At 38.8% G+C, this 26,092-nt stretch overlaps 2 protein-coding genes across 2 annotated transcripts in view; one reads left to right on the top strand and one right to left on the bottom strand.

The window, feature by feature from the left end:
* The first annotated feature begins 1,046 nt into the window (after nt 1-1,046).
* On the top strand, nt 1,047-3,345 carry LOC135085691 (DNA ligase 1-like). Its single transcript, XM_063980500.1, has 3 exons — nt 1,047-1,121; nt 1,285-1,344; nt 1,912-3,345. The coding sequence occupies exons 1-3, from the start codon at nt 1,113-1,115 to the stop codon at nt 2,854-2,856; spliced, it is 1,014 nt and encodes a 337-aa protein (XP_063836570.1). The 5' UTR covers nt 1,047-1,112; the 3' UTR covers nt 2,857-3,345.
* Nucleotides 2,957-26,092, bottom strand: part of LOC135085701 (glycogen [starch] synthase) — a 47,493-nt gene continuing 24,357 nt past the window's right edge. Inside the window, exons 7-18 of the mRNA XM_063980515.1 lie at nt 25,091-25,193; nt 24,172-24,280; nt 23,262-23,415; nt 22,423-22,543; nt 20,933-21,099; nt 15,674-15,788; nt 14,150-14,227; nt 12,083-12,257; nt 9,862-9,991; nt 8,929-9,010; nt 8,374-8,506; nt 2,957-6,379 (exon numbers count right to left, since the gene is read on the bottom strand). Of these exons, the coding sequence (XP_063836585.1) occupies nt 6,285-6,379; nt 8,374-8,506; nt 8,929-9,010; nt 9,862-9,991; nt 12,083-12,257; nt 14,150-14,227; nt 15,674-15,788; nt 20,933-21,099; nt 22,423-22,543; nt 23,262-23,415; nt 24,172-24,280; nt 25,091-25,193 (1,462 nt within the window). The 3' untranslated portion in view covers nt 2,957-6,284. The remainder of the gene's footprint in view (nt 6,380-8,373; nt 8,507-8,928; nt 9,011-9,861; nt 9,992-12,082; nt 12,258-14,149; nt 14,228-15,673; nt 15,789-20,932; nt 21,100-22,422; nt 22,544-23,261; nt 23,416-24,171; nt 24,281-25,090; nt 25,194-26,092) is intronic.

Genomic DNA, 26,092 nt, shown 5'->3' with positions numbered 1-26,092 from the left:
GCGAAAACCGACACTAAGGTGACGAACCTTTTCATTCCGCGACTGTACATAAAGACCGCCAGGGCCTGTCTTGAAACTGATTTTCAGCGGGGGCCCTCTGTTGTCACGGCGTACCCCTGCTGACGGAGATGCAAGAGGAGACTGGAGTCCACAAGTCCGGCAGCAGGTAGAAAGCAGCAGGGGGGCGCAATAGAGAAAGAGAAAAAGTTGACAACACAACCATATTCCAATTGTAACAAGGACGTTTTGCGAACTTTTTGGCTACTTTGGGTGTCACGAAGTATTTGACTATGACTGTACAATAGACGAAGTTAGGCTGGTTTTAGATTCACGCTGACGCACGCTGACCGTCAGCGCTGACAGCTGAAATGTATGAAGCGTCGGCGCCGAGCGATCAGCGTCACTCAGGAACGTTCCCTTCAATTACATACATACAGGGTGGAATTTTGTAATGCCACCTGGAGGGAAAGTACCCTTAATACTGTAGATAGATAATTTTACTCAAAGAAAACATTCCTTTATTTTTGAAAAGAAAGACAACTGCATTCAAAGATTTTCGATTTTTTTTCAAAAATTTACCACCATAGGTACCATACAATTTTCTGTAAATGTAATTACAATAATTTAAGATTTCATGCTTTTCCTTTCATTTGATTTATCAAGTTTGTTTGAGAGATTTCATCCTTATACTTAACCCTAACGATCGATGCAATAAAAATACAGGGTGTAATTTTTAACAGATTTTAGTTGGTTCGATTCCCGAGTGTAGCAAGCAAATTTTTGGAAATCGTTGAATGCAGTTCTATTTCTTTTCAAAAATAAAGGAATGTTTTCTTTGAGTAAAATTTTCTATCTACAGTATTAAGAGTACTTTCCCTTCAGGTGGCATTACAAAATTCCATCCTGTATTAATCTGTCAGCACCGACGATCAGCGAGCGGTCAGCGCGATTCTAAAACCCGCCATAATGACATAATTATGGGGAGGGTGATTCGTCCAAGCATAGGGATTAATCACTTACTGAATTTATATTTATTTCAGAATGTCAGCAATGAAGAGAAGGGTAGGAAAAGACACGAACACAAAGATGCGGAAAATGTAATTGATCAATTAATGGAAAATGTAAGTTAATAGCCAGAAGAATTAAAAAAATTAAAAACAAATCATGATTATGATTACTTTTTTAATCGTGATCAAGATTAATAATCATGATTAATTTAATTTTTAAATATCTTTATTGCACTGAGAAATATGACAGTGTACCTATTTTAATTATTTTTTCCAGAAGAAGTTTTGGAACTGGCTCGCTGAATGGACATCTGTGTACATGGAATTACTAACTGATGTAAGTTTAGTTAATTTAAGACTAAATACTTCGGATTAAGACTTATTTTTAACTGTCTCAAAAGCTTTAATATTGCATGCTATAGCTGTCTTTCTCGAACACTATAATCCGGGCTTCTTCAAGGCGAGAGTGAATGCACTTACAGGGCAGAATATGTACCATCCTAGACAGCATCTCACTTAACATCAGGTGCGATTGCAGTCAAATACCTGCTTTGTTCTGCATAAAAAAAACTTCTAAGATTGTGTAGTATTTTAACCGAAATGTATTACTGTCAGAATCACACAATTTTTGTATTTAAATTAGTATGAAAGCCCTTTTCGGAGCACTTATGAGTATACACGTCCCAATATAGCTTGCCCTACCACATATACATACATATACATAGTGTCCTATAAATACCATGCCAAGAATATAGTCTAACTAATGGATGACCACCTAGAAAAAAAACAAAAAAAGCATTCGAAAAAGTATCATCTTTTCAGAGATGACTATATGTGACACTCTGTATGTATGTAAGTTAGATGAAAAATATCTCAAATAACCTTTTTTTTTTTTCTTTTATAGCACATAAATGGAGCCATTAAAGGCGTAGAGGAAAAAGTCAAGAACCAAGTAGAAAAACAAGTCGAAGAATTAAAGAAAGAAATCAGCAAACCTAAAGAAGAAGATGATAGGTTAGAACCCTTCAAAGAAAATGATTCGAAGAAAACTAGTAAAGACGATAAAGTAAAGAAAGATGTTGAAACAAAAGATAGTGATAAAACAATTGACGATGGTAAAGAAAAAGAAAAACATGAAACTTTAGATGAAAAAACAAAAGACGATCAAGAGGATAAGAAAAAAGAGGAGAAATTAAATAACAAAAAAGAAGAAGAAAGCAAACCAAAACACGGTGCTTCAAATATTGAAGCTAAAAATGTGTACGGAAATACTGTAGGAGGAGAGAAAGTGACAAACATATTCATTTTCTACCCAAACGAAGACCCCGATAAGGTTTTAAAGGATGTTTCTAAATTAAAAGACTCAGGAGACCTTAATGTTGATATTAAACTCAACATAAATAAAAATAAGGATGAAGATGCAAAGAAAGATGAATCAACTCAAGCTACAACTGAAGCAAAGAAAGATGCTATCGATGTAACTACTAAAGCCCCTGAAAAAGATACTAGTACTACTGAAACTCCTAAAGATAAAGAAGAAAAATCAACAACTATTACAGAATCCACGACTACGGAAACCACAAAACGGCCAGATGTAGAGACAACTAAAAATGAACTTACAACGGAAAGCAGTAAGGTTGAGACTACTGAACGCCCGACAAAGGAAGGCAAAGATGATCCCGAAGACAAAAGTAAGAATGATGAGAAAGAAAATAAATCTGGTGAATTAAAAAAAGAAGAAAAACAAGAAACAAATGAAAAAGAAAAACCATCTGACAAATTAGATAAAGAAGAAAAACAAGAAACAAATAAAAAAGACGATAATTCTACAGAATCAAAAAAAGACTAAAGAGAAATTGATGTTTTCACTAAAATAAGAACAAAAATGTTAATAGGAATAACAAATTGAAATTAGTATTTATGTGTAAGTTAAAATAAAAGATCCAATATTTAGTAACACAATTTATTTCTAAACCTATATAACAAGTCCGTATTATATGGCACTTAAAAACAATTTATATACCGACCGCTGCGTTGAGCATTATAATATACAGAATATAATTTATACTGTTTTATGATACACTAGCTGTGCCCGCGACTTCGTACACGTGAAAACTTGTTTTCGCAACATTTTTCATTGTTGCTCTGCTCCTATTGATCATAACGTGATGTTCCTCAATAAATGGGCTATCTAACACTGAAAGAATTTTTCAACTCTTACCAATAGTTCCGGAGATTAGCGCGTTCAAGTAAACAAACAAACTCTTCAGCTTTATAATATTAGTATACAGAGTGTTAGGTAAGTGGGTATATGAGCCGACACTAGCCCATGTTAACATATGCATATAAATGGTATGGTGAAGTCAGAAATTTGATATCATCATTTTAATTTTTTTAATGTTCATACAAAATAAAATTTATTAAATCAGATTTGTATGAAAATTAAATTTTCTGACTTCACCATACCATTTATATGCATATGTTAACATGGGCTAGTGTCGGCTCATATACCCATTTACCTAACACCCTGTAGATATAAATACTGGTAAATACAACTTTTGTGGGGAACCCGGTCCTAACACAAGCATATTAGCGTTCAAGCATTTGTCACACGATGTCGATGCGTTCTGCGATCTGCGGTCAGTTCAAATGAACGCACCACCCGCACTTGTCAGTTTCCGTTCTTTGCTCGTGCCCACACGGTCAGATCGCATCAATACAAAATGTAATAGGGATTGACAAAGTTGTTTATACATAGTATTTTTTTCTCAAAAAATTGACTATATTTTTTATGGCTCAACGCAGCGGAGGGCTTAACAATTAACCGAACGTCATGCCTTTTAAAAATGTCCATATTTTCCTTTTTCGAGACATAGTCAGAAAGACGACGAATTCAACAGATTTAAAACTAAACTACAGTTAATATTGACTGGAAAACCGCGTTGGTATAGTGTCAGTGGCATTTAGGAAAGTACATCACGTCAAGATAATAATATTATTATTACGAAAAAATCTGATACTACACCAACGCTCGATAAAATGGCAGTAATGAAGCTTCAATAATATAAGTATAACCTATACAGAAATATAATTCATGCAAAATACATAATACATGTAATTTTTTCAATTATAACAACTTACAATTCATTTTAAATTTATATTTTGTTATAATATATAAATTATACATACAATATGTAAATATTATTGAAATTACACATTTCTGTCCAGGTCAAGATATAAAATTTGACAGGCTCTTAAGTTATAACTATGTATATTATCTTTAATTACACTATATTACATCTACACCGACTTATAATAATGACCAAAACAATTAAAATTAATATTGTTACCGTCTCATTTCGATTGTTATGATCTATAAATTTATATAAAACAGCTAACACTCGCACAGACAAATTATTATACTTATGTAATAATTTATACTGTAACTTGAACATTTTTGACACATTTTTTTGTATATTTTTTTATTTTTCAGCCATTTATTAAACTAAATTATGCCTCTATTTTGATCTCTATAAGTGTGATTCTATTAAGCGTGTTGAACTATTATACTGCATACTTAAACTTATTTATATGTATAAATATACTGTGTATTCTATGCGCTAAATTGTATATAAAATGTTTAAGAGTGACTTTCACAGGTAAATATTTTTTTAAATAATTTTATGGTCATAACAATAAAATAAAATCCATTATGTTTTACCTGTTTTACTTTAAAAATATATTTTATAAATAACTAAATTTAAATTATTTCCAATTAGTTAACATGAAAACACTAAAAAACATAAAATAAAAACATACTAATAGTAAATTCCTAGCTTAAAATGCGCAAAGACTATAATATTTTACTTTAACCAAACCCTGACTATCTCTAAAATTATTTACTTTAAGGAAATTATCTTATATTTAGAACCCTTCTTTCCGTAGACGGGTAAAAATACAAGGTTATTCTAAAAATCTTCAAAATTATCGAGTAGTTGTATTTAATTAACAAAATAATAAAATGAAGATTTTTCGAGAATAACCCTCTATTTTATAGTTTTTTTTAACTTAACTTATATTATATAGAGTGTAAATAATATATAAATTCACTTTGACTTATATATTTCATAAATATAATAGGAATAAAAACCAAACAATGAAGTGACACACGAAATACATTATGAATCAACACTGTTTTGATAAACTAAGAACAGAGTAAATAAAATTATATAAAAATAGAAATCCTCTGAAGCAAGATGGTTTTATAAAGATTCTGAATATAAAAATATGTATAAGTATAATAAAAATTTTGTATAATCAAAACACATTTAATCTCAAATGTAGTCTGTAATGTGATGTAATAATAAACTTCAGCATAATTTTAACAAAACGAAAGAAATAAAATTATTTCTTCTTCTTCTTCTTTATGGCTATAGTGTTTCCACGTTTGCCAATAACAATTATTTCTTAGCTTCAAAAATGTCTTGAGTATTTAATTAGACAGATCTGGCACAATGACAGCTGCTATTCTATTATTTGTGATACTCGTGCCAAATCGTTTGGGACAAAATACAAGGTATGTTCAAAGAGAACATTTAAATGTTATGGTTTTTAAAGTTTTTATAACAACTCCTCAATGATTTCTAACAAAACATTCTATAAGGAATAATCATAGACAACTTACAGGTTTATAGTTTCCAGGGGGTGTCTCCCCAGGTTTACGCTTCTCAATCACACCCATAGATTTAATAAAACCTAGATAGATAGTACGCGCACAAACAGTGAGGCAACGTTTAGTGCGCCATTCTGATCCACTTAAAACTTAAAACTTTTTTGTTTTAATTAAATGACTTATTAAATAACAAATAATAACATTTTATTACGATAAATGTGGATAAAAATCTCTGATTGTCGAAAAAATCGCCTTATTTTAAACATTTTTAACAACGTTTTGACAGTAATGACATAAAATTTTTGCCTTACTTTAGCAAAAAGGATCCAACCCACAAAGTCGTAGAAAATGAGTGAAGTATACCAAAGTGGTAATTATTTCGATATAAATTACCATGTAGCAAAAAGTGTCAAATGTAACATGGTGTGGTTTGGATCCTTATTGCTAAACTGCGTCCTTTGTCGAAGCGTTTGTATGAAGACTATCCATCTAGGTTTTATTAATCTAAAATAACACCTCATATAGTAAATCGTGCCAGCTTTCTCCAAACAAACCTATAAAGGATGTTCATAGATAAAGACAACGTACCGGTATAGTCTATGGTTTTAGTCAGCAATCCTCAATTCAGCGAGTTCCTTCTCCTCATCGACCTCGTCTTCGTCATCCGAGCCGTGGACTGACGCTGCCGGTGTTGTCGCTCCTGTTGAGCGAAATGAATATTATAATACATAATCAGTGGCTTAATTCACATATTTTGACACAGTCGAAATCTCGTTGACTTTTAGAAGTCGTCCTATTGAAAAACAGTCCTAAATCCGTGTTCACGTGTCATTTCGATAGAACAATAAATTACTCGATAGGATCGCAACTCAGCGATTTGTCATTTGACGTATAATCACTTGAACCAAACTTCAAAATAGGTGAATACTGCGGAGGCAACGATTGAATACGAAATCGAAACAAAATCGGGCGATTAACACGTGAATACGAAAAGTGAATCTAGCGATAAAATCGCTTGCTGTACCTCTAGTAGGAAAAACTTTCGAGTTCGTTTCGTTGCGTATTCAAAGTGTCATCGAAAAATTTTGTATGAAAAATTAAACAGCGCCCCCTAGGGCGGCTATAATATAGGGGGCGCTGTTTAATTTTTCATACAAAATTTTTCGATGACACTTTGAATACGCAACGAAACGAACTCGAAAGTTTTTCCTACTAGAGGTACAGGTCGTTTTTTTACGTGAATACAGCTACAGGTCATTTAGTCTCCACTGCAGGAGCACGACTCTCTAATTTCCCAGAGGCAACTGGATTTGTCCTACACTCCCCACGCTGGCCAGACGGGTTGGGGAGGCCTGATGTTCGCATATTTGTCCTTTAGTCGCCTCTTACGACATCCACGGGAAGAGTGGGTCTTATGTGACGGAATTACACGGCTGACATTTATATTACATACATAGGCTGATATCATTTTGTCTTCTTTTGACATAGTCTGATAAATCTAGCGCTACAAAATCGAATCTAAATGAAGTGCAAATTAATCACTTTAAACTACATCTTTTATTTCTACACTCATTTATTTTAATAACAACTTATTGAACTGACAGTGCTAGTGGAACAAAAAAGAAAATCTTTTTAAAAAAATCAGTGGTCGCTAAGTGACAAAAAAATACACGGTTGTTAATAAATCAGTCACAAAATAACCATAACCTAAAATGATACTTTATACGGATCAAAAAACACTAAACTAAAAAAATTAAAATACGACAAAATCCTAAAACAAAAAAAACAGTGTCACTCAAAAAAAAAAAAACAAATAAAGTGCGAAAAAAACAAAAAAAAACCTATTCATCCTTCTCATTTTCGACACAATCGTTCAACTTAGCGATCAGTTGGTCGATTTGTTCGGCGACCGCTTCGTTCAACGGCTCGAGAAAGTCGCTCGGCGTTCGGTAATTCTCGCCCTCCGATTCGGTAAACGTCGGCTTCTCGAAAGAGACATCCGCTTCTGTCTCGTTCTCATCGTCGTCTATGTCAAGTATTTCGAGGGACTTTTGCACGTTGATCAAGTTTTTGCGTTGCACGTCTATTATATGCTCATCTATGGTTTGGACCTGCTCATCTTTTGTCTCTTTCGGTATCTCCTTGATGAATGAGGTGGATATACGCATCGGGTGGTCGTGACGACGCACTATTTGGAAGAAGATTGCTAGTAATTGTTGATATAAATTACTAATTATTATTTCTATAAGGCACTTAATTAAAGAATACTTAAAAAATACGAGCACTCGCAGAAATTCCCACGGCAATGGTCCCCCAATTTTTGGCTAACTATAGCGAATTTGCCAACAGCCTAAAGATCATTTTCGTAAAACCTCCCAATACATTATTTTGTAGTATGGGCAACTTTAGGAACTTAGAGAAAATGCTGGTCTAATTTGTATACTAGATCAAACAAAAAGGATTCTACTATTCAAATTCAACTACTTGTCCTACAAGACCAATATGAAATGAGCAATAATAAACCCTTTTTCTTATCAAATACAAAAATTACATCCTGTATATACAGTATTTCCGCCGTCTCAACCAAACCAACAGTGCGATGTGGAAGTCATTGGGGGGAGGCCTATGTTCAGCAGTGGACGTCCTGTGGCTGAAATGATGATGAACTAAACTAAATACGACAGAATAACTTACTAGAGTGCGTAGGGCTTGGCGGCTCAGATATGGGCCGGGGGTAGTTGAATCTCTTGCCCAGCTGTATGTCCATATGGTCTACGTAGTCTGGGTAGACTATCTTCAACGCTTGCGCTCTGGCTTGCCTGTAGTACTGTGAAATAAATATATATATATATATATATATATATATATATATATATATATATATATATATATATATATATATATATATTCTTGTTAGTATACAGCGCCATTTAGTCACAAATTAAGCGATGTTTTTATAGGTCGCGCAGCAAGAGTTAAGGTGATCACAGGACTATTCAGGACTATTCCCACCTCTCGTTCCCACCGCTGCAACTCCTGTGTAGCCAGGATCTACAGCTTGACCGCCAATAACCCAACCAGTGAAGGTCAAGTTTGTCCCGGGGGAAAGTTAAACTGTCATTGGACCCGCAACGAACTTAATCAGAAGAACATAGGAGTTCGAAGTTAAAGCATATTAATTGCTTACTTTGGGGCTAGATGGCGCTGTGATAGATTTTCCAAAGATATTTATTATTATAATGTACTTACAATCCCAAGATTCCTCCAGTCCATGAGGTCTGACAATCTTTCAGTTCTGTTTCTTTGAATAATACGCTGCCTTCTCGTTAACCTGAAAGAAATACGAGTTATAAGATCTACTTAACTCAGTCACTGCCTGAGGTATGGGAACGAAGCGGGAATGTGTTTTTGTAACGTCAAATGTCAGCGAGACTTCAGACGTGCTCTAGATTATATGCTCTGTTACGTCACACGTCACCTCTCCCGTATAGTCAGATTCAAATAGTTCATGACACCCAAAGTGACCAAAAAGTTCACAATACAACCTTATTTCAATTGTAACAAAGACGTGTTGCGAACTTTTGCCTACTTTGACTGAGCTTCAAATACACTCGACAGCAAATAAATCGCACCACCCGCGACGCGAACTTTAAAGATTTTCTTTTGACACAATAATGGTGCCCCAACAATATTGGTGTTATTTGAAAGCCCAATAAATATCCTTAAAGAAAAACACATTTAATTTCTTAATAAATGATTAACATATACCATAAATGTGACTTGAAAAAAGACCTCACTTTGGGCTCACCTCTGTCTGGGATCAATTAGACAAAATTTTATGGTTATAAAACCAAATAATGATCACACGTGTCCTCTTTAACAGATGGATTGCGATTAATCCCAACTTAACAGTTTTATAGCCATAAAAGTTGGCTCAAGCGTAACTATCTATTTTTTGAAGAAGTGACTCTGGATCCTTCTAAAGAAACATTTTTGGGGTAAAAACCTTTCCTATAATGAAATGAAGTTTAGAACTAGGCTTTTGAATGGTACCAAAATTGGTGTGAAGTGGGGATGCATACGTTTGAAAGTGCTTGTCGCGGGTGGTGCGATTTATTTGCTGTCGAGTGTAGATCGTGATACCCAAAGTAGTACATCATAATACCCATTTAGTCCACTTACTTGGTAAAATCGAACATATACTGGGCCAGTTGTTGAACAGAGCCCTCTAGCGATATGTAACGGCGGTCCACCACGTATATACCGTAGGACATGGGATCCGCTATGTGTTCTTGCATGAAGCAGCCGAAACCTGGGAACAAACATAGCTATAAAGTAAATATTCGTATTCGTATATTTATAAGATTGGATCTTGGTGGGGAAATGAAGCGTCATTTTTTCCAATTTTAACAGACTTCAAGCAAGCATAGAATCGAATTAAAAACCTTCCTCCCCTTTTACTCGTACTAAGCTTTTTTTCCACAATAACTTTTTACTGAGCTTTTCATTTTAAGGGCTGGGTATTGAGTATTAAATTCTGATGGCTGGCAACCGATTAATAAATTGTGATTGCTGAGTATTGAGTACAGAGTATTGAATAGTCAATACTGAGTATTGAATACTGATTGGTGAGTATTTAGTAGGATATAGTATCAAATACTGAGTATTGAATACTGACTACAGAGTATTGAATACCAAATAGTGAGTATTGAGTAGAGATTAATGAATACTGATTAGCGAGTATGTATTAAATACTGAATAGTGTGTATTGAGTACAAAGTATTGAATACTGAATATTGAGTAGAGTTAAATGCTGTTTATTGAGTACTGAATTGTGAGTAGTGAGTATTGAGTACAAAGTATTGAATACTGATTACTGAGTATTGAGCACAGAGTACACAATACATAGTGCGGATTACAGATTACAGAGTACACCCACCCGATAAGTTAGTGGTAACACTAGGTATTCCCATGACGGTGCATTCTGCGGGCGTGTAGCCCCATGGCTCGTAGTATGAAGGGAAGACTCCAATATGGCAGCCGCGGACGAACTCCTCGTAGTCCAGCCCGAAGAGCGGGCTGACTAGACTGCCGAGTGTTGAGCTATTGAGCACTGAGCTACTGAGCACTGAGCTACTGAGCTACCGAGCACTGAGCTACTGAGCTACCGAGCACTGAGCTACCGAGCACTGAGCTACCTCACACAGAGCTACCTCGCACTGAGCTACTGATCTTCTGAGCTCCCATCACACTGAGCTACTGAGCTACCTATCACTGAGCTACTGGACACTGAGCTACCGAGCACTGAGCTACCTCACACAGAGCTACCTCGCACTGAGCGATCGACCACTGAACTGCGACTATAGAGCACTAACTACCGAATACTGAGTATTGAACATTGACTACTGAGTAGTTGCGTATTGTGTATTGAGCATTGACTACCTGAGCATTGAGTGTTGAACATTGACTAATGAGTATTGAGCCTTGAGTATTACTTACCAGACAGGTTGGTGGTGACGCTAGGTATTCCCATGACGGTGCATTCTGCGGGCGTGTAGCCCCATGGCTCGTAGTACGAAGGGAAGACTCCAAGATGGCAGCCGCGGACGAACTCTTGTAGTCCAGCCCGAAGAGCGGGCTGACTGGACTGCCGAGTGTTGAGCTACTGAGCACTGAGCTACCGGGCACTGAGCTGCGACTACTGAGCTACACACTGAGCTATCGAGCACTGAGCTACCGAGCACTGAGCTGCTGAGCACTGAGCTACAGGACACTGAGCTACCCCACACCGAGCTACAGTACAATGAGCTACAGGACACTGAGCTATCTCGCACTGAGCTACCTCACAGTGAGCTGCCTCGCACTGAGCTACCGTGCACTGACCTACTGAGCTACCAAGTACTGAGCTATCTCACACTGAGCTACAGGACACTGAGCTATCTCGCACTGAGCTACCTCACAGTGAGCTATCTCGCACTGAGCTACTGAGCTCCCTCACACTGAGCTACTGAGCTTCTGAGCTCCCATCACACTGAGCTACTGAGCTACCTATCACTGAGCTACAGGACACTCGAGTTACAGGACACAGAACTACAGGACACTGAGCTACAAAATACTGAGCTACTGGACACTGAGCTACGAGCACTGAGCTACCAAGCACTGAGGTACCTCACACTAAGCTACCTCACACTGAGCGATCGACCACTGAACTGCGACTATAGAGCACTAACTACCGAATACTGAGTATTGAACATTGACTGCTGAGTAGTTGCGTGTTGTGTATTGAGCATTGACTACCTGAGCATTGAGTGTTGAACATTGAATAAGTATTGAGCCTTGAGTATTGAAGTATTACTTACCAGACAGGTTGAGCCTTGAGTATTGAGCCTTGAGTATTACTTACCAGACAGGTTGGTGGTGACGCTAGGTATTCCCATGACCGTGCATTCTGCGGGCGTGTAGCCCCATGGCTCGTAGTACGAAGGGAAGACTCCAAGATGGCAGCCGCGGACGAACTCTTCGTAGTCCAGCCCGAAGAGCGGGTTGGTGGAGGTTAGGAACTCAGGGTGGAAGATTACCTGGGAAGAAAATATATCTATATTATAAAGACTGAATTACTTATTAACCACATTTATTATCAAACTTGAACAAGAAAACATTTAGCATTAATATACGCGCGAAAAATACCGAAAGTCAAGTTGTGGTGGACTGCAGTGGACTGTATGCGTTTGTGTGTGTTCGAGAGCGCTGACCGGACGATGATGACTGCCGTTGAGAGCTTGCCCTTACTATGTCAGGCGTAGTAGGTGCTACTTGCAGGAATAAAACCACTATTTCACTTGCTGAGACTTCTCGCGTTTATTATTCGCTTCCTTTTCTCAGTTCTTGCTTCTTCAGATCACTTGTTGCTTGGAGCACTTGTTCTCTGAACTGAACATGCCAGCTGGAGCGGTTCATTCCGTATTTATGGGGAGCGGCTATCTCCATCCCGCTTTCACATGCTATTGCTATCCCTGTCTTCGGGAAATCCACAGTTTTTGCTAATTTTCTCCAACTGGCAGGTAGTTTTACAATGGTTTCTTATTTTCTACAGATGCGTAATTAAATTATCTACATTATACAAAAAGTTTCATCACAAAATTCCCAAAATTGGCGAAGTTATTGACAAAAAACCTAAAACGGCTCTCTTTACGGTATTGCCTCGCGCAACGGACCATCCGTGCAAGACAAGGACAAAACATATTGCTATCTCACGCTCTAGAATGTTCGAAGCGAGAGGTCCGATATTTCTGTCTCGTTTCTTCTCTATTTTTTCCTGAACATTCCAGATTTTCCAGAAAAGTGTGAAAGAGAAGCTATTTTGTGGAAGTGAGAGATCAGATAATGCAAGAAAGAGGCCTACCGAGTGAGTAAGCGAGAGAGCCTGATGGTTTTCGCTACGGTATTGCCTTTTTGGCGAAAATTTCATGTTCATTTTCTTAATTACGAAACAGATTAATTAGCTAGTTTGCACTATTTGACATGATGCTGCCAACATTAATCTTGACTATTATTGACGTCGCTAACACAAGTGACAGATCGTAGTGAAGTGCACGAGTCATCGATTGAATAGTGATGGAATGCGTAGATTCGATTTAACCCGCTAACAATATGAAATTTGAACTCTATTCCCTTGTCTTAAATTCCAAAAACAATGAAAAATATGAACTTCTTATACTGGCTAAAGGCTTAAGGCCTATTCAGACCTAAGCGGTATTCGCTACCGTCTGTGGCAGAGAAAACCCAGTGGGTATGCGGTAATAATACTGTTCAGACCTAAGCGGTATTCGCTACCATCTGCGGCAGAGAAAACCCAGTGGGTATGCGGTAATAATACTGTTCAGACCTAAGCGGTATTCGCTACCATCTGCGGCAGAGAAAACCCAGTGGGTATGCGGTAATAATACTGTTCAGACCTAAGCGGTATTTGCTACCGTCTGCGGCAGAGAATACGCTCTAGCCGCGGTACTTGATACTAAATACCTGAGCGAAACCCGCGTGGTATGTACCTCTACCCACAGCGGCAGCGAATATCGCTCAGGTCGCTTTAGCCGCGATACTTGATACTAAATACCTGAGCGAAACCCGCGCGGTATGTACCTCTACCCACAGCGGCAGCGAATATCGCTCAGGTTTGAATAGGCCTTTAATCTATACTATACGTGGCCCGCGGTACAACGCAGCCTATGTGTTAATCCAGGGTGTCAGCTAACTCCATAGGCCAAATTTTACTAAAATCGCTCCCACCGTTTAGACGTGAAGAAGTAACAAACATACACGCTCACAAACTTTTGCCTTTATAATATTAGTGTGATTAATATTTTATAGAGGAAAGATTTGTCATTTTGTACACCACAGAAGTAAATGAAATGAGTTTTTGTAAAATAAGTACAAAAAAAAGAGGTTTTTTACGAAGTTTCAAAGCACATACCTTCACATTATCGTTTACTGTGTTGAACAGTTGGCATCTTCTAACGCCGTTCAATACTGGGTCGCTCCAATCGTCCACCTAAAAACAAAGAAAATGGTCTCCTATAAACTCATAGTCGGTCAAAACCACAGATCACCGAAACTAAAGGGAGATGTGAAAAAGGGGCGGGGCCGGTGTCGCAACAATATGCCCAAAAACGGAACACATTGCTCGCGACAGCAATGATGACAGCAGCGACGTTATATGTGTAAACAGTTTACATTGCTTGCATAGTACTAAAGATTATTCGAACGTTGAGTACTGATACCGCAGTGGATAATGAGCACATTGAAACTAACAGAATACATTCAATCGCACGTCACTGCGTACGTAGTGGTGTTGTACGTACATTACTTGCACGTACATTTGTATTTGTATTTGTAACTTGGTACAGTACAGTCCTCTCAACTTAAGCTGAGAATTGCATTTGTGTGAGTGCACACCGATAGTGTAGAGTGGCAATCGGCTTGTGTCGCTGCGCGTCCCGCGCATGGTTTTTAACCGGTTTATACTAGTTTATAGCAAGCGGCCTGAGACGCGCCGCTTCCCTGCCGCTCGCATACTTCACCCCCGGTACTGGTAGCAGATAGACGTGTAATTTTATGTGATTGTGTTCGAAATATTAGTGAAATGGCTCCTACTGTAAGTGAATTTCCTGTACAAAAACCATTAAGCAGCCAAGTGAAGATGAAGATACAATGAGCGGAGTAGAAGAGTTATAAGATTCAGTCATTAAGAAAGAGGTGGAGAATTGGACAGTTGGTAACATTGTGTTTTATGGACTTCCTTTTAATAAAACATTAATTTTATTTGTATGTGTTTTACTAACTGTACTTTTGGCGATCACTCACACAAATGCAATTCTCAGCTTAAGTTGATAGGACTGTATGCGAACGAATAGTCGCACTCAATGCAATGTGTGCATGACACACACTCTTCGCGAAGTATTGTTTTTATTTGATTACTTTGTGTGTGTGAATTTCTAATGCGACACTGGGTTTCGAACTCAGCGCATTAGTTGACATCTCTCTACCTAGATCTCTATGGTTTACTGTATGGAAGTGTGCACCTTACACTAGACTATTTGGTAGAAATTAGTAAAATCATTTTTTTTATCCACAGCTTCGCCTGTATCTCACCTGATGGTAAGTGACGATCAGGCCGAAGGTGGAAGCGAGCATCACCCGGAATCCTCAACCTCGGTGGAACTGGCTATCTTACCTCTAACTGCCGGAACACAACAATGCTATTAACATTGTTGTTATGGCGACAGACTTAAGTAAGATGGTGGTAACTAGCCAGGCGGACTTAGAACAAGCCCTACCACCAACCAAACCGAACAGAAAAGTCTGCCCCCACTGGGAATCGAACCCGGGACCTTTGCGTCTGAAGCAGGTGGTCTTACCACTAGACCAGAGGCGGTTAATGTGATGATGATACTGGTCCGCACTTACAATGTTGTTGTCCTGTTATTGAATTACTTACGATATTGTGCGTGGTGACTGGCGGTAACCCATCTCTTTGTAATGCGTAGATACAACGCTTGAGACGGACTGTATCGTCCTTGTGGAGTAAGTCTGAAGCCTCCGGCAAGTGGCCTCTGTGAAGAGAAATCGATATTAGTAGATTCTAGTGGCTTTTTTAACACTTCTATAGTCTGGTCTGCGAGCATGTAAAATTTCGTCCAATGACCCCAAGCTACCCATCCTTATCGCTCGCGCATAATGAGGGCTATCGTTTTTATACTTAACAGTTGGCACCCCTGGCGATTGACAGGACCTTACTCTACAGTGGCGCCATCTTGATGAGTGCAAATGCGATAGTCCTCCTACCACTTTAGCGCTCACCAGTTGGTGCCACTGTCTTCGCTACTAGCAAGTGACAGGACTTTACTCTACAGTGGCGCTAACTGGTGAGCGCTAAAACGATAGCCCTCATTATGTTGCTGTCGCGCTCGCACACTCACTGCGGGCGCCCGTCGCACAGTCGCGACAGCAATATAATTACGCGCGAGCGATAAGGATGGGTAGCTTGGGGTCATTGGACAGAAAATTCTACGTGCTCCCGGACCAGACTATAGTAGATTCTAGTAGTTTTTTAACACTTCCAGTAGTTTTTTGGTAGGTTTTTATTTAATTGTAATATTTAAGTGCTATTTCTGTCCTTTTCCGTATACCTTCTTTGTCCTTAACTAAGTGATGTTCATCGTAAGGGGGCGTCCATAAATTACGTGAGACTTTTAGGGGGGGGAGGGGGTCAACGAAAACCTCACTAAATCTCACGTGGGGGAGAGGGGGGGTCTCGGAAAATATCACGTAATTTTTCCCACAAGAAATAGAGTAAAATTGCCAGAAAACTGGGTTATTGAAGTAAAAAAAATGTTTTTTTTATGATGATAATGACAATTTATTCTAAACCGTCTAATCAAATTAAACTAAAAATGCCTCCATCTGCATTTGTGAACACTAAAGATGCAGAATAAATGTGCCACGCGCAGTGTAGGGTTCTGTAGTTGTCTGTCGTTACCACAATATTAATCAGAAGCAAGCAATTACTTCAACTAAAGTCACTTTTCATATTATTTTCTTCTAAGAAATTTTTACTGGTTAAGAAATTGTATAATACATGAGTCAAATAACTATTACTCTCTTAAACTAAGTAATGTATCTTAACCGTTATAGTTTTCCTTGAAAAAATTCATCCCCACTTTACATGCAGGGGAGCTACCCTAGAATTATTATTTTTTTCAAAATTTTATTTTACCGTTTTGTCGGCGTTTTTTAACTATTAGTTTACATTTACATTTTTTAACTATTAGTTTACTTTTTATTAATATTTAACCATTAGTAGCAAAATTTAACAATTAGTTATTTTAACTATGAATCAAAAAACTGGTCCTAGGTTGAAGCAATGAGGGCTATCGTTTTTATACTTAACAGTTGGCACCCCTGGCGATTGACAGGACCTTACTCTATAGTGGCGCCATCTTGATGAGAGCAAATGCGATAGGCCTCCTACCACTTTTGTGCTCACCAGTTGGTGCCACTGTCTTTGCTACTAGCAAGTGACAGGACCTTACTCTACAGTGGCGCTAAATGGTGAGCGCTAAAACGATAGCCCTCATTGCTTGTCTTACTAAACAACGGTTAGCAAGCTACGGAACCCTGCACTGCGCGTGGCACGACACTGGGTTACTGATTTTTTCATAAATAAATCTAATAGACTCGAAGCATAGACATTGCAAAATAGGCATTTTATTAAATATCACGTGAGATCACGTGAGATTAGGGGGGTGGGGGAGGGGGTCAGGCAAAATCTCACCAAATCTCACCAAGGGGGGCGGGGGGGTTGAAAAATGGCCAAAATTGTCTCACGTAATTTATGGACGCCCCCTAATACATTTTTCTTTCTTTTTAGAACACCCATTGTAACATGGTAGTTTTTGGTAGGTTTCAATAGTATTTTTGGTGGTTTTTTTGGGCACCAATTTTTAGCATGGTAGTTTTGGTAGTTTTTTGAAACAGTCATTTTCGACGTGATAGTTTTGGTAGGTTTCGACGTGATACGTTTGGTATACAATAGTATTTTTGGTGGTTTTTTTGGGGCATCAATTTAAAGCATGGTAGATTTTGGTAGTTTTTTGCGACAATCATTTTTACGTAGTAGTTTTTGGTAGGTTTTAGTAATTACCTCAGGCAGATGTCATACATCCTCGCGCCGACCTTCTGCTGTATGTCGTGTATGGTGTCCCTAAGCGACTTGGTGACCGCGTGGCCTCTCAGACTCTCTACGTTGAAGTTGTTCGTCTTGGCGGGGAAGATCAGGAACGCTACCACTGTCATCTCATTTGGTAGATTCTAGTAGTTTTTGGTAGAAGTTGGTTATTTTTTAGGAGTTTTTGGAACACCCATTTTGACATGTAAGTTTCAATAGTAGTTTTGGTGGTTTTTGGGGCATAAATTTAAAGCATGATAGTCATGGTAGTTTTTTGGAAAAGTCATTTTCGACATGATCGTTTTTGGTAGGTGTCAATAGTAGTTTTGGTGGTTTTTTGGGGCATCAATTTAAAGCATGGTAGTTTTGGTAGTTTTTTTTTTAAGTCATTTTCGATATGGTAGTTTTTGGTAGGATTCAATAGTAGTTTTAGTGGTTTTCTGGGGCATCAATTTAAAGCATGGTAGTATTGGTAGTTTTTTGGAACATCCATTTTAGATGCGGTAGTTTTTGGTGGATTTTAGTACTTTTTTAGCAATTTTGGTAGTTTTTTGCGACAATCCTTTTTGACGTAGTAGTTTTTGGTAGGTTTTAGTAATTACCTCAGGCAGATGTCATACATCCTCGCGCCGACCTTCTGCTGTATGTCGTGTATGGTGTCCCTAAGCGACTTGGTGACCGCGTGGCCTCTCAGACTCTCTACGTTGAAGTTGTTCGTCTTGGCGGGGAAGATCAGGAACGCTACCACTGTCATCTCATTTGGTAGATTCTAGTAGTTTTTGGTAGAAGTTGGTCGCTTTTTGGGAGTTTTTGGAACACCAATGACATCGTGGTTTTTGGTAGGATTCAATAGTAGTTTTAGTGGTTTACTGGGGCATCAATTTAAAGCATGGTAGTTTCGGTGGTTTTTTTGGCAGATTGTGGTAGTTTTTTTGGAACCGCCGTTTTTGATGTAGTAGTTTTTAGCAATTTTGGTAGTTTTTTGAGACAATCCTTATTGGCGTGGTAGTTTTTGGTAGGTTTTACTAATTTCCTGTAGTAGTTTTGATAGTTTCTTACCTCAGGCAGATATCACACATGGTACCTAGTTTTGGTAGTTTTTTGCGACAATCATTTTTACGTAGTAGTTTTTGGAACATCCATTATTAGATGTGGTAGTTTTTGGTGGGTTCTAGTAGATTTTTAGCAATTTTTAGAAAATGTGACAATTCTTTTTGACGTGGTAGTTTTTGGTAGGTTTTAGTAATGACCTCAGGCAGATGTCACACATCCTCGCGCCGACCTTCTGCTGTATGTCGTGTATGGTGTCCCTAAGCGACTTGGTGACCGCGTGGCCTCTCAGACTCTCTACGTTGAAGTTGTTCGTCTTGGCGGGGAAGATCAGGAACGCTACCACTGTCATCTCATTTGGTAGATTCTAGTAGTTTTTGGTAGAAGTTGGTCACTTTTTGGAACACCCATTTTGACATGTAAGTTTCAATAGTAGTTTTGGTGGTTTTTTGGGGCATCAATTTAAAGCATGGTAGTTTTCGTAGTTTTTTGGTAGATTGTGGTAGTTTTTTTGGAACCGCCATTTTTGATGTAGTAGTTTTTAGCAATTTTGGTAGTTTTTTGCGACAATCCTTTTTGACTTGGTAGTTTTTGGTAGGTTTTACTAATTTCCTGTAGTAGTTTTGATAGTTTCTTACCTCAGGCAGATATCATACATGGTAGTTTTGGTAGTTTGTTGCGACAATAATTTTTACGTAGTAGTTTTTGGTAGGTTTTAGTAATTTCCTGTAGTAGTTTTGATAGTTTCTTACCTCAGGCAGATATCATACATGGTAGTTTTGGTAGATTTTTGCGACAATAATTTTTACGTAGTAGTTTTTGGTAGGTTTTAGTAATTACCTCAGGCAGATGTCATACATCCTCGCGCCGACCTTCTGCTGTATGTCGTGTATGGTGTCCCTAAGCGACTTGGTGACCGCGTGGCCTCTCAGACTCTCTACGTTGAAGTTGTTCGTCTTGGCGGGGAAGATCAGGAACGCTACCACTGTCATCTCATTTGGTAGATTCTAGTAGTTTTTGGTACAAGTTGGTCGCTTTTTAGGAGTTTTTGGAACACCAATGACATCGTGGTTTTTGGTAGGTTTCAACAGTAGTTTTGGTGGTTTTTTGGGGCATCAATTTAAAGCATAATAGTCATGGTAGTTTTTTATAAGTCATTTTCGATATGGTAGTTTTTGGTAGGATTCAATAGTAGTTTTAGTGGTTTACTGGGGCATCAATTTAAAGCATGGTAGTTTTGGTGGTTTTTTTGGCAGATTGTGGTAGTTTTTTTTGGAACCGCCATTTTTGATGTAGTAGTTTTTGGTGGGCTTTAGTAGATTTTTGGTAGATTTTGGTAGTTTTTTACGACAATAATTTTTACGTAGTAGTTTTGATAGTTTCTTACCTCAGGCAGATATCATACATGGTAGTTTTGGTAGTTTTTTGCGACAATAATTTTACGTAGTAGTTTTTGGTAGGTTTTAGTAATTACCTCAGGCAGATGTCATACATCCTCGCGCCGACCTTCTGCTGTATGTCGTGTATGGTGTCCCTAAGCGACTTGGTGACCGCGTGGCCTCTCAGACTCTCTACGTTGAAGTTGTTCGTCTTGGCGGGGAAGATCAGGAACGCTACCACTGTCATCTCATTTGGTAGATTCTAGTAGTTTTTGGTAGAAGTTGCTCGCTTTTTGGAACACCCATTTTGACATGTAAGTTTCAATAGTAGTTTTGGTGGTTTATTGAGGCATCAATTTAAAGCATGGTAGTTTTGGTGGTTTTTTTGGCAGATTGTGGTAGTTTTTTTGGAACAGCCATTTTAGATGTGGTAGATTTTGGTGAATTTTAGTAGTTTTTAGCAATTTTGGTAGTTTTTAGTAATTTCCTGTAGTAGTTTTGATAGTTTCTCACCTCAAGCAGATGTCATACATGGTAGTTTTGGTAGTTTTTTGCGACAATCATTTTGACGTGGTAGTTTTTGGTAGGTTTCAGTAATTACCTCAGGCAGATGTCATACATCCTCGCGCCGACCTTCTGCTGTATGTCGTGTATGGTGTCCCTAAGCGACTTGGTGACCGCGTGGCCTCTCAGACTCTCTACGTTGAAGTTGTTCGTCTTGGCGGGGAAGATCAGGAACGCTACCACTGTCATCTCCGAGCCGGATGACTGAAATACAAAAACATCATCATCATTAGTTGCACTTCTATTGTAAGTCGGGTAAAATGTAGATTTTTTTAAAGTCTGGTTAAAAATATATCAGTGTTGTAATAGACAGGTAAAAAGTATGACGATGTTGTAAAAGTGGGGTAAAAAGTATGTCAAAGTTTGAAAAGTCGGGTAAAAAGTATGTCAATATTGTAAAAGGCTGGTAAAAGGTATGTCAATGTTTGAAAAGTTTGGTAAAAAATATTTCAATGTTTTAAAAGTCTGATAAAAAGTATGTCAATATTGTAAAAAGTTGGTAAAAAGTATGTCAATGTTTGAAAAGTTAGGTAAAAAGTATTTCAATGTTTTAAAGTCCAAGTAAAAAGTATGTCAATGTTTGAAAAGTTTGGTAAAAAGTTTTTCAAAGTTATAAAAGTGTGGTAAAAAGTATGTCAATGTTAACGGGACTTTTCCCACCACTCGTTCCCACCGCGGCAACTCCTGTGTAGCCAGGATCTACAGCTTGACCGCCAATAACCCAACCAGTGAAGGCTAAAGTTTGTCCCGGGGGAATAAACCGTCATTGAACCCGCAACGAAATTAATCAGAAGACTTCCCTCCAGTGCAAACCGTGACAGTATGTCTCTGTCTCTATACATATAGATAAGAATCAAGTACTTCTTTGTCTCTCTTTTTCTCTTTATAAAAATGTAAAAGAGAAATATTTACTGTCACGGCTACAAGAAGTCTCATCTTGACCGCTAATAAAAACCCAACCAGTGAAGGTCAAGTTTGTCCATGTTGTAAAAGTCTGGTAAATATGTCAAATTACCTTCAGATAATGGTTGAGTCGCGCCAAAGCTTCAATGAATATGTCCGCGCCCTTGTTACCGTATTCGTAGCGGCCAGCGATGAAGAAATATAGCGTCTTGTCCAGATAGTTAAGAGTATTGAATACTGAATATAGTATGAGAGTATGGAGTCCAGAGTATTGAATCATCATCATTTCAGCCACAGGACGTCCACTGCTGAACATAGGCCTCCCCCAATGATTTCCACAATGGCCGGTTGGTAGCGGCCTGCATCCAGCGCCTTCCTGCTACCTTTATGAGGTCGTCGGTCCACCTTTTAAGTGGACGTTCTACGCTGCTGCGTTTTCCGGTATGTGATCTCCACTCCAGAACCTTGCTGCTCCATCGGCCGTCAGTTCTGCGTACTATGTGCCCTGCCCATTGCCACTTCAGCTTGCTAATCCGTCGGGCTATGTCAGCGACTTTAGTTCGTTTACGGATCTCCTCATTTCTGATTCGATCTCGTATAAAGTCGGGTAAAAAGTAAATTTACCTTCAGATAATGGTTGAGTCGCGCCAAAGCTTCAATGAATATGTCCGCGCCCTTGTTCCCGTATTCGTAGCGGCCAGCAATAAAGAAGTATAGCGTCTTGTCTAGGTCGAAGTTGAAATGGCTGCGGACAAAAATAATTATGTAAATAATAGTTTTGAATGTTGAAAAAGCGCCATCTAGTGATAGACTAAACAAAGCCTGAGTAATGGGTACCACACAACGGAGTGTACTTAATAACTCTCCTTAAAGATACCCTTATCTTTTATATGGTCATAGTGACCCTTTCCTATACAAGATTTATAAGAGAGTGGCATTTTGACAGTTCATAAAAATTATTTTAGTTGATGGTAAAGCCTGGTCCGTGAGCACGTAGAATTTTGTCCAATGACCCCAAGCTACCCATCCTTATCGCTCGCGCGTAATTATATTGCTGTCGCGACTGTGCGACGGGCGCCCGCAGTGAGTGTGCGAGCGCGACAGCAACATAATTACGCGCGAGCGATAAGGATGGGGTAGCTTGGGATCATTGGACAAAATTCTACGTGCTCACGGACCAGGCTTTAGTCATTTAGTCTGAAAATGGTAGCTTCTACTCGACACACTAATAGATTCTGCCATTTTTAGATTAGACTATGGTAGTTTTTGACTGTTTTAAGTATTTTAGCAGACTACTACATTTGAAAATGGTAGCTTTCGAGAAATTTTGGTAGATTTTGCAACTCTTGGTAGACTGCGGTAGTTTTTCACTGCTTTTAGTAGATATTGCCTCTCTTTTGGCAGACTATGGTAGTTTTTTACTACTTTTTGTAGTTTTAGTAGTAAAAAATAGTGCGTCTTACCCATAAAAGTGTCCTCTAGTGAACTCGTTGATCTTTTCTTTGGCCAAAGCGTGCAAATTCTGGAACTCGTGTAGCGCCGAGAACTTCTTAACGTTCAGTCCGTTTGGTGTGATTATATCAGGTTTGCGTTTTAGAAGATGCTCTGCTTCGTAACCTACGGGTAGTATTACAAAATAGGGATTAGGTATACAGTTTCAAAAGTCATCATCATCAGTAGAGTCACAGGACGTCCACTGCTGAACATAGGCCTCCCCCAATGATTTCCATAATGGCCGGTAGCAGCGGCCTGTATCCAGCGCCTTCCTGCTACATTCATGAGGTTTTTGCGGCATAAACGGACGTATCTTTTTTATGTTAACTTAGAAGTTTGATTTTTTCACAGCTGATGGTCGTTACTTGGGTGTATCGTATTAATTTCAACAAATACGCGAACATCAGGCCTCCCCACCCCGTCTGGCCAGCGTGGGGAGTGTAGGACAAATCCTCTTGCCTCTGGTCAATTAGAGAGGGTCGTGCTCCTGCAGTGGAGACTAAATGACCTGATGATGATTAATATGTCAACGAGAAATTATGAACTCCGTCAGTTTATAATAGTAACGCGTGAGATTGTAAACTAACAGCGCCTTAGGTTAGGTTAGATTATAATCTAACTAGGTCACACTATAATCTGACGGAATTCACAATTTTACGGTGACATATACACCTAAAAGCGAAAGGTCACTGACTCACTCACTTATCACGAAATCTTAGAATCTACAAGTGCTAGGAGTCTCAAATTTTGCATGGGGGTTCTTTTTAGAACGTAGGTGCTCACTAAGACGGGATTTTGCAAAATTCAAACCCTAAGGGGGTAAAACGGGGTCCACGCGTACGAAGTCGCGGGCGGCCGCTAGTAACTTTATGTACTCACCAGTAATATCAGAAACGGTGGTAAATATGTGCGTCATATGAGCAGCCGCTCGCTCCATACAGTAGCGGTGATATATCTGTCTCTTTCCCGCTTCTTCGTCCACTGAGAACTAGAAAGAGATAAATAGATACTATAGGCTAGTTTCTTTCAAAAAAACGTTTAGTTTGTCGATTATTATATCAATGTTTTTAAAAAAATTGGACATGTTACTTTTATTTGTCAAACAAATGATTGCGAAGTTATGGTGCGTTTAAGTTCCTTGTGACGTCACAAAGTGCTACACATTTAACCACGCCTGACGTCACAAGCTTATCTGTAAATCATTAGTTTTAAGAAGTGAAAAATACGTGTCGAGTGGCTCAAAAACTGAACTCCGACAAACGTTACTTCGACATTACGTTACTCCGACAAAGGATATTCGCCTTTGTCTAAGTAGTGTAGTGTCGAAGTAAAGTCGTGTCGATATTCGGAAATGTCGGAGTAACGTAATGTCGCAGTAAAGTTTGTCGGAGTTTACTTAGGTAGCCGTGTCGAGTATTTTTAAAAAAAAAAAAATCCTTCGGGACTATTCCCACCTCTCGTTCCCACCGCTGCAACTCCTGTGTAGCCAGGATCTACAGCTTGACCGCCAATAACCCAACCAGTGAAGGTCAAGTTTGTCCCGGGGGGAAGTTAAACTGTCATTGGACCCGCAATGAAATTAATCAGAAGAACATAGGAGGAGTTCAAAGTTAGAGTAGGCGCACACCGTTGATTTTTAGTTGGCCGATAGTTGTGCCCGATTTTCATTTGTATGAAGAATCGGCCAAATCGAATCGGCGTAGTGTGCGCACTCCCATACATGTCCATACTGATCAACTGCCCGACTAAACTATCGGCCGACGAAAAATCAACGGTGTGCGCCTACTCTTAAAGTTACCTTATCCAAATTATTGTAAAAGTCTGTGTTGCCAGCACACAGATATCTTCCCAATAGAGTGGCGTGAGTCGTGAAGACCGTAGCGACATCTACATGGCGGACTCTGAAACATAAAATCAAATTAGTGCTTATTAGCTGAGTCAGTGCATGTGACACAATCAAAAAACAAAATCAAAATCAAAAATATTTATTCAGTTTAGACCACAAGTGGCACTTATGAATGTCAAAATGTAAAGCCTGGTCCGTGAGCACGTAGAATCCCGTCCAATGACCCCAAGCTACCCATCCCTATCGCTCGCGCGTAATTATGTTGCTGTCGCGACTGTGCGACGGGCGCCCGCAGTGAGTGTGCGAGCGCGACAGCAACATAATTACGCGCGAGCGACAAGGATGGGCAGCTTGGGGTCAGTGGACGGGATTCTACGTGCCCACGGACCAGGCTTTAGTAAAAAAGAAAAAAAGAAAAGGTAGCCCTTATGGGGCACTTTACATGTCTCCTTATCTTTTGGGCCCTACCAGCGCTTCGAGACAAACATTATGGCAAGTGCTGAGAAGACAGTGCAGTCTGTGCAGTGTAAGATGTAACGCAACAGAGCACACTAATCTGACGCCTGTATCCACAAACATTACTATGAGGTCTCACAGTGCGCGTGGACGCATATAATGACACACGAACCAATCACATAGCTCTATTCAAAGCTGTGCGTTTGATTTGCTGCTTCACTTAAGCAAGCATTGTTCCCCCTGAAATCTCGCTGACGTTTGACGTCACAGAGAAGTAAAGTAATGTAAGTAACGTAAGTGAGGTAAGTGACTTAAGTAGAGTAAGTGATGTAAGTGATTATAGAATGTTTGGATATACATAAGGAGTCTAAGGTCTGTACCTGAGCATTAAGTAGATAAGGTAAGTAAGTGACGTAAGTGAGATAAGTGACTTAAGTGAAGTAAGTGGTGTGATATAAGTGGAGTAAGTGAAGTAAGTGGTGTAATTAATATAAGTGG

This window comes from Ostrinia nubilalis, chromosome 29, assembly GCF_963855985.1.
Source record: "Ostrinia nubilalis chromosome 29, ilOstNubi1.1, whole genome shotgun sequence".
Lineage (NCBI taxonomy): Eukaryota > Metazoa > Arthropoda > Insecta > Lepidoptera > Crambidae > Ostrinia > Ostrinia nubilalis.
This window is presented reverse-complemented; position numbering and strand designations above follow the sequence as displayed.